This window comes from Chrysochloris asiatica, unplaced genomic scaffold, assembly GCF_000296735.1.
Source record: "Chrysochloris asiatica unplaced genomic scaffold, ChrAsi1.0 scaffold00050, whole genome shotgun sequence".
Taxonomy (NCBI): Eukaryota; Metazoa; Chordata; class Mammalia; order Afrosoricida; family Chrysochloridae; genus Chrysochloris; species Chrysochloris asiatica.
In genome coordinates this window covers 13141191-13150051 of record NW_006408568.1, presented here as the reverse complement: position 1 = coordinate 13150051, position 8861 = coordinate 13141191, and the positions used below count along the sequence as shown (strand labels likewise).

At 43.7% G+C, this 8861-nt stretch overlaps 1 protein-coding gene across 1 annotated transcript in view; it reads left to right on the top strand.

Annotated features, from left to right (window-relative positions):
* The first annotated feature begins 347 nt into the window (after positions 1–347).
* ASB13 (ankyrin repeat and SOCS box containing 13) overlaps positions 348–8861 on the top strand; it is a 12522-nt gene continuing 4008 nt past the window's right edge. Inside the window, exons 1-4 of the mRNA XM_006862789.1 lie at positions 348–453; positions 499–686; positions 1850–2000; positions 4795–4929. Of these exons, the coding sequence (XP_006862851.1) occupies positions 348–453; positions 499–686; positions 1850–2000; positions 4795–4929 (580 nt within the window). The remainder of the gene's footprint in view (positions 454–498; positions 687–1849; positions 2001–4794; positions 4930–8861) is intronic.

The following is an 8861-nucleotide window of genomic DNA, read 5'->3' as shown; positions in this document are numbered from 1 at the left end:
CTCAAAGGCAACAAGGCAGTGCTATGAGTGCGTATGTGTGAATATTGTGGGAGATGGAGGAAATATTTCCCACAAGGAGATAGATATTTCAACTAGGTTCACATGGAGTATGTAAACATTTAAACAAAATTGTAGAGTTGATGAAGATCGGATGGGGCAGGTGTTGCATGCAGAGAGAAGAATATACAAAGGGTGTAAAACAGTAGGGGACAGTGATGAACTACAAGTCTGACTAGAGAGTGAGGTTATTAAGGGGCAGTGGTGGGAGGGGGTCAGAGGTAAGCAAGGTCCTGATCACGGAGACCTAGACGCCATACCAAGGAGTTTGGACTCTACAGGCAGTAGGGATGGCTAAGGATTTTAAGCAGGAGTGTTTGGACCAGTACACGATCATGTACATTGCCTTGAATGTTGCAAAGCAGCCCTGGAGGGTTACCAGTTCATTTGTGCTGGGTAGAAATGGTGGGATGCAAACACTAGTACTATTTTCCTTTCCAGGTTTCTGGTTGGACCGGACCGCTGTGCATGAAGCTGCCCAGCTGGGTGAGACGCTGGAGTTGCAGCAGCTGATAGAGGATGGCGCCTGCGTCAACCAGGTGATGGTGGACTCCATCACGCCCCTGCATGCCGCCAGTCTGCATGGCCAGGCGCAGTGTGTGCAACTGCTGCTGGCCGCTGGGGCCCAGGTGAGTGGCCCTTTTGGGACAGACTCTGAGGCTGTATCAATGGGAATCGGTGGCAGCAAGTCCGGACGGAGACTGTAAAGTGAGGAAAAGGAAGGGTTCTGTGATTTGCAAAAGCAAAGAGAGGAAACCAGAATAGGATGTTGTGGAAGTGAAGGGAGGGAGGAAAAGTAAACATTGCCCAGCAAAGCCTTGAAGAAGATAAAAACTGACACTTGCTCATGGATTTGACTATTAGGGAGTCACTAGTTGTTGTTGTTGTTGTATGTCATGGAGTCAGTTCCGACTCATAGCGACCCTGTACAGGGTTTCCGAGGCTGTAAATCTTTATGGGAGCAGAACCCCTCATCTTTCTCCCGCGGAACAGCTGGTAGTTTCGAACTGCTGGCCTTGCGGCTCACAGCCTTCTTCGTAATCACTATGCTACCAGAGCTCCTTAGGGAGACACTGGTTGCAAGAAAAAAATGGCAATTTTAGCAAAATGATGGCAACATAATTTAGATTTCAAGGTATGAGCCAAAACTGAAGACTGCAGATAACTTACCCTTTAAAAAGTTGGATATGAAGACAAAGAAGAACTAAAACATGTTTCAGCATGTACCAAATAGAAGCTGAATTTAGACCTATTCTAAGTAGAATTTGCCAGTGTGGGGAATTGCCTTTCTCCTCCCCTGTGTTTTTCAAATTAGAAGAGATATGTCTCAGACACTTTGTATCCACAGCCTAAGTTAAAACTTTTCCACTTTTATACCCTGCCTTCCCTTGTGCTGTCTTTTCCTTGTTGTTGTTAAGTGCCATTGAGTTGATTCCGACCCATATAAAACCTGTATAGGGTTTCCAAGGAGCAGCTGGTGAGCTTCAATGATTTTGCAGCCTTACGTATTATTAGCCCACCGTGCCACAGTGCTTATTAGGTATAGAGGCTGTAGAAAGCACCATGCGGAGTTTATCTTGCTTATGAGGAAAAAGAACCCCAAACTGGGCAGCTTCTACACTCAGGAGGCTCCCAGGGACTGTCCCAATCCCTATTTCCTTCTGAACTCCCTGGCCCAACACAGTGCCTCTGCACAACAAAGTATCTTCACAGTGACTAATCTGGATGAAGGAGAACTGCACTGCTCTCTCCTACCTCCCACCTTTGACACTTGTTTCTTTCTCTCCATGAGGTGGATGCTCGAAACATCGATGGCAGCACCCCACTCTGTGACGCCTGTGCCTCGGGCAGCATCGAGTGTGTGAAGCTGTTGCTCTCCCATGGGGCCAATGTCAACCCGCCCCTGTACACAGCATCCCCCCTGCACGAGGCCTGCATGAGTGGTGAGTCCGGCCAAGGGACCTATTGGCCCCACCCACTGTGCTCCAGGCTCCTGATTACCAGGAAGAACAATCTCCAGTGCCACCTCAGGGCTTGCTGCCCTTGTATTTCCTACAGCCAGCACCACATGTGACCCCTTTTTCTTTTTCTCCTAAGAAATTTCACTTTTCTTTCTTGAATGAAAGGAGTTTGGGAAGGAAGCATTCTAGACAGGAAGTAGAATTCAGTGCTGGAGAAAGGAGAGCTTTGGCTTTGGGTCACTTCTCAGCTGTAGAGATCATAATAAGATTTTCTAATTTGAGATTCTGTCTTCATCTAGGACGGTGGACAGTGGTTTTTTAGTGCCCTAGTGCATTTCAGATGTTAATAACAGACACCTGTCAGCTCTACTGGCTCTCACTGGTCTTTGCTGTGGTTCTGCCTTAGTAAACTCTTGATCTGGTTGGGAAGTGTCTTAGTTTCCTAGTGCTGCTATATAAGAAATATCTTAAGTATGTGGCTTTAGAGAAATTTTCTCACAGTTCTAGAGGCTAAAAGTCCAAATCGGGGTCTTGGTTGTGTTGAGTCCTCTTTTGGAAGTAGTTCTGGGCATTCCTTGGTTGCTTGACTTGTAAATGAGGCTCACTTGGCATATGTCTTCCCACATGTGTCCATGTGTTTGTGTCTAATCTGTCCTTTTTTGTAATTCAAGAGTGGTTCGATTTAGAACCAGCCATACTCAAGATTGGTCTATTTAACAAAGAAAACCTTGTTTTCAAATAGGGTTACATAAACAGGCGTAGAGATGAGGATTTAGCACTTATGAGGAAGCTTCAGAAAATTAATGGACAAATTCTGTGATCTTTTAATTCCACTTTTCCACAAACTTTTTGAAGCCTCTTATAGTTTTGAGAGACCGGTCAAGCTATAATAGAAGGCAAGACCCCAACACATCCAGGATGACCTGTGCCAGAGGGCTGGGCCTGGGAGAAGCTTGGACAGTGTGCTGTCATGAAAGAGGTGGAGTTAGTTGTTGAGGCTTCCGGGAGCAGGTGGGGCTGGAACTGGACCTCAAAGAATAGATAGATTGCAGAAGGTGGGAAGATGAGAAGATGCTGGCCCCAAGCATTGGGGACATTACTTGTTCAGTCTTCCTCAGCTGTTCCAAGTATAGAAGCAACAACAAATAAGACTGGAACACCTGGTGGAAAAAAGTTTAAGTGACAGACTAAGGAGTTTGGATTCTGCCTTTTTGAACAAAGGTGGCAGAGCAGAGGCTTATATTTTGATTGACTGGCACTATGTGTGTTTGTCTTTGACTGTGCTTGATGGATGTGTAGTTTCATGTGCCTCCACACGGGGTCACTGCTCCTACCATCTCACACCCTGCTTCACACATGAGGTCATCTTCAGAAACCCCACAGGCACTCTGGGCATTGCTTCCAGCAGCTATTTGAAAGTCTTTGGAGCAGATGTTGAATGAGAGGAAAACAGAATTTTAGAACGGCACTGTGGGCTAATGTATCAGACTGCAAAGTCGTTAGAACTACAAGGTCGGTGGTTCAAGCTCACCACCTGCTCCTTGGAAACCCTATACAGGGTCACTATGGGTCAGAATCAACTCGACAGCACTTAACAACAACAATATAGTGAAATGGTATGTGTGTGTGTTCATGAGCACTTGTGGGGTGTAAGGATTGGGGAGTGTTGTCTTGGAAGCAGATAGATGAGTACGGCCTACAGCACTAGTCCAAGAGCAAAGCTCTTAAGAACCCAAACTAGAGTGGCCACATGATAATGGGTAGAATAGGATGGGTTCTCTTCAAAAGCATTGGTGGGAGGATCAATAGGATTTGATATGATGAAGAGCTGAAAAGCATTAAAAATGATTCTGAAGTTATAGCAGAAAGCGATGCTCTTGGCTGAAACAGGCTGGGTAGGAGTAGGGACCCTAGGAAAGGGGAACGGGAGCTATGTCTAGTTTAAAACACACTGAGTTTGTTGCCCTGGGTTTCAAGGCTCCAGGTGGAAATTTGGTGGTGGTTGTTGTTAAGTGCCATCAAGTTGGTTTAGACTCATAGCAGCCCAGTATAGCATTTCCAAGGAACAGCTGGTGAGTTTGAACTGCCTATCTTGTGGTTCAAACTGACTTTGTGGTTCTGTGTTTATCCTACAGCACCATACCAGGGCTCCCAAAAATTTGGTAGCTATCTATAATGAAGAAGTAATTAAGTTACGAGAAAAGTGGCATCACAGAACGCCAAAAAACGAGAGTTGAGCAGAGAGCCAAGGCTTGGGCCTTGATCCAAGTTCACCTTGCAGATACAAGAAGAGGAGCCTGGGAAAGAGGCAGAAAGTGGCTGTCAGGGAGGCTGGAGGGGAACCAGCTCCGTAAGAAAGTGTAAGGGAAATTCATCAAGAAGGTTTAATGCTACCCCAGACACACTTTGTGGATAGGAAGTGGTGAACACTTTCTTTCCCACTGAGGATCCCTGGGAACAGTGAGGAGTGTTCTCTTGACTATTCATAGTGGGTTTGTTCTAAACTTTGTTCTCACAACAGGAGGGCTGGCTTTGCCCTCCCTTTTCTCCACTACCAGATGGGCATGGCGAACCATCTCACTCCTCTAAGAAAAAGAAGCAGCTCTCCTTTTCTTAGAGGAGTGTAAGCTGCTCCTTAGGTTGGACTGTTGTTCTCGTTTCCCCTTGTTCACCTGTGTTGGTAAGCATGGGGCTTACCTCTTCCATGTCTTTCATGTTTCTTACTTTAAATGTGTATATTTATTGACTCTTCTGTTCCTTTTCCATTTATTTTAAGGAAGTTCTGAATGTGTAAAGCTCCTTATTGATGTTGGGGCCAATCTTGAAGCGCACGATTGCCACTTTGGGACTCCTCTGCATGTTGCCTGTGCAAGGGAGCACCTGGACTGTGCTAAGGTGCTGCTCAATGCAGGTATGTTGGTGTTTACCTGAACTGTGGGTCAAAAGGATTTCCATACTCCCTTGTGCATAGTGGATGCTGAGCAGATGCTACTTGATTATTACTAAATGGCACAGGGAACCATCCACACACCTATCTAGTAAGACTGCTGCTGCTGCTATGGTACTGTAGGATAAGCACTGGATTTCTAACCACAAGGTTGGTGATTCAAGCCCACCAGCCACTCCTTGGAAGCCCAATAAAGGGTTGCTAAGAGTTAGAACTGACTTAATAGCACTTAACAACAACAATAAGGTTGTTGCCTAAATCAGAAAGAGATGGGTCTCTAACATGAGATGGAGTGAGCAGTACATTGTCAAGAATTCTAAAAAGGCACAGGACCAAGGAGTTCCCAATGTTATATGCTCAGTTTCTTTGAAGGTAACAAACAAAAACCAGCTGAAGATTAGGTTCAAGACCTGTCTACAACAGAAGTTTTCAAATAAAGCCAGAGTGGATACTGTTGTAAGTGCCGTCGAGTTGATTCCAACCCATAGAGACCCTATACAGGGTTTCTGAGGAGCAGCTGGTGAGTTTGAACAGCTGACCTTGTGGTTCGCAGTCCAGTAGTTAGCCTATAGCACTACACCAGGTATCACAATGGATATAACCAAGGTGTTTTGATTTTGAATCCAACTTAAATATTTTGTTGAGAGAAATTTTTAGCTTAGCCCATTTCATTCATTCTGAGTACAATTTAGGCTGAAGAACAAAACTGGTAAGAAATCAGAGAAAGATTATGAATTCTCTCTAGATGATGGTCATTTGAACTTAAATGTATTCTATTAATGAGTGTCTTTCACTTTGTTGTTATTGTTAGATGCTGTCAAATCTGTTCCAACTCCTAGTGACCCTGTGTAGAGTTTCTGAGGCTCTAAATCTTTACTGAAGCAAAAAGTCTCACCTTTCTTCCGTAGAGCAGCTGCTGGGCTCAAACTGCTGACTTTGTGGTTCACAGGTCCAGTCCTTATCCTACAGAGCCACGAGGCACTCCCCTATTCACTTTAATGTACCACTTTTATGTCTTTTCAGTGAAAAAATATTTCTTTTTGTATATGGTTCATTGTTGGAATATTTTCTTTAGTTTATACAATTGTAAAATATCTAGATTGGAAGCAATCATGAATTCTTCCAGCCAAGTTACAGATCTGATAGTTGAATTTCTGTCAATATAGGACAATGTCATTACTGTTGAGTTAATAAGATAAAAAGCGCTTTACTACACCCCCCAGTAGATTCTGGTATTTATGTGCTCACTACATGTTAGTTCTGTTTCTTCTTTAGCTTCCTTTTCTCTATCTTTAGAAGGAAGGCTCACACTAATGTTCGTATCCTAGCAACCTCATGCATTCATTTGAAGGTTACATCAGTTATTACTCCTTTGTAAGTAATAAATCCAATCCATTATCCTTGAGTCAATTCCAACTCGTAACAACTCTATAGGACAGAGTAGAACTACCCCAGAGAGTAGTTTAAATCCACTAGGTACTGCATGGGTTAAAAAGGAGTCTTTCTGCTCCTGTAAAGTTTAACAGTTGTAGGTTTTGGGGGTTAATCTTTACAGAGCAGACTGCTACATCTTTCTCCCTTACGACAGCTGCTAGGTTTGAATAGCTGACGTTTCAGTTAGCAGTCAAGCACTTAACCACTATGCCACCAAGGGGCCTTTTGTAAGTAACAGGAAACTATAAAAGGGTAGCAATAAAGAAAGGGCATCTTTTGGTTCAGGTAACCAGAAGGATCAGGAGTAGGGCAGGTTTAAAGATTAGTTTGATTAAACGGTTCACCAATATTATCAGGAATTCCATTTCTTTGAATTTTGCTGTTCTGCTTTCAGCAGCATTAGCTTCCTCCCAAGCTAGGCTACTCTAATAGTGGCAAAATGGCTGCTGTAGTTTCAAGCTTAAGTTCCAAATGCTTCTGGTAACTTTTTCAGGAGAGTGAGAAATTGTGTTCCCCAGATGTCTGTGGCATACCTCCTCATGTTTCCTTGATCAAACTGGGTCCCATGTCCAAACCTAAACCAATTCCTTTGATCAGAAGATTGCCAGGTTCAGATTGGATTGGCCCTGGGTTATTTGAACCAATTGCTATAGTTGTTGTTTTTAAGTGCCATCAAGTCTGTTCCAAGTCATAATGACCCTGTATATGGGTTTCCAAGGCTGTAAATCTTTATGGTATCAGAAAGCCTCATCTTTCTCCTATGGAGTGACTGGTGGAGTCAAACTGCTGACATTGTGGTTAGCAGCTTAACATGTAACCCACTGCACCCCCAACGTCCCATATTGCTATGCTGGTGGTTGTTAAGTGCCATCCAATCCGTTTCAACTCATAGTAACCCTGTCTAGGGTTTCCAAAGAGTGACTGGCGGGTTTGAACCACTGACCTTGCGGTTATCAGTGCTATCCTCATACAGTGCCATACCAGGACTTCTATTAGTATGTACTGAGAGGGATTAGACCAGTCAGGGCCCACCTCTGGAGCCACAGGGGCATCAGACCCACTCACTCTACCCCAACACCTTGTCCCACGTTGCAAGCGAGGGAGTCCAGGTCGCTGACCTATAGATTAATTTGTAAAAAAGGAGGACTGGAGAAGGTGAAAGTCCAGTTATTTTGGTAATTTAATTGGTAATCTTATTACTAACAGGGTTAAATATTTAATTTTCCTAGAGGCAGTTTATTAAGGATTATTTTTTTTAGCACACTCCTGGTCAGATTTTTCCAAACAAGCATCTTTTGAGCTATAGTTATGCTTGCTTATATTCCAAATGGGATGATAAAGCACATGTGACAGCCTCTTCTCTAGGTTGTATCTGCATTCACTTTAATCCTATTGTACTTTGAAACCAGGTTTTTTGGTAATGAGTACATATTAACCCCACTTCTCTGAAGCATAAAATTGAGACTTTTTTATACCCAGGTAAGTGGCTTCTCTCTCTCTCTCTCTCTCTCGCTCATACACACACACACATACATACACACACCATACTCCTAAATTCAAAACATATTCCCATCATTGGTCCACACAAAAGCACTTGAGCATCATGCAACTGCAGTAAAACCTGCAAAAGCCAGAACCTGTGTATGGGGTGGAAACCTCTCAGAGAAGGAAAACACAGACATTTTTCACTGAAATGAGCAATAGAGAAGTGGCAGGACTGCACCCTGGCAAAGGTGGAAACTTGAGAGTTCTAGAAAAACTAGGCAGGCCCATTGAGTTCCAGCTCTCACAGGTTTCTGTATCAACATAGGATCCAGTTGACAACAGCAACTTGAAAGATGAGGTAAGAACCTCATGGATTAGTGAGTCTGTGAGGAAGGAACAACTTAGAAAAGGAGGAGGAGGATGGTTGCACAAAGTGAAGAATGTGTTCAGTGTCTCTGAATTCTACATGTAAAAACTGTTCAATTGGAGTATGTTGTGCTGTGTATGGAGTCCTGGTGTAGCGCTGTGGGCTAATGTGCCAGACTGCAAAGCCATTTGAACTGCGACGTCAGCGATTCAAGCTTACCAGCTGCTCCTTGGAAACCCTATACAGGGTCTCTATGAGTTGCAACCGACTCCACACAGCACCTAACAACAACATGCTGTGTATGGAGTTCTGGTGTGGCACTGTGGGCTAATGCGTCAGACTGCAAAGTTGTTTGAACTGCAAGGTCGGTGATTCAAGCTCACCAGCTGCTCCTTGCAAACCCTATACAGAGTCGGTATGGGTCGGAATTGACTCAACGGCACTTAACAGCAACATGCTGTGTATGTCATCAATATCAAAAATGAAATTGTTTTGTTTTGTGTCTCTTTTTGGTTCTGCTTCCAGTTTTATTTTTTATTACTACCTGCCTTTAGCCCTATTTCTTTTTTTAGAGTAACTCTTTTTTTTTTTTTTTTAATTTAAGGTTTTT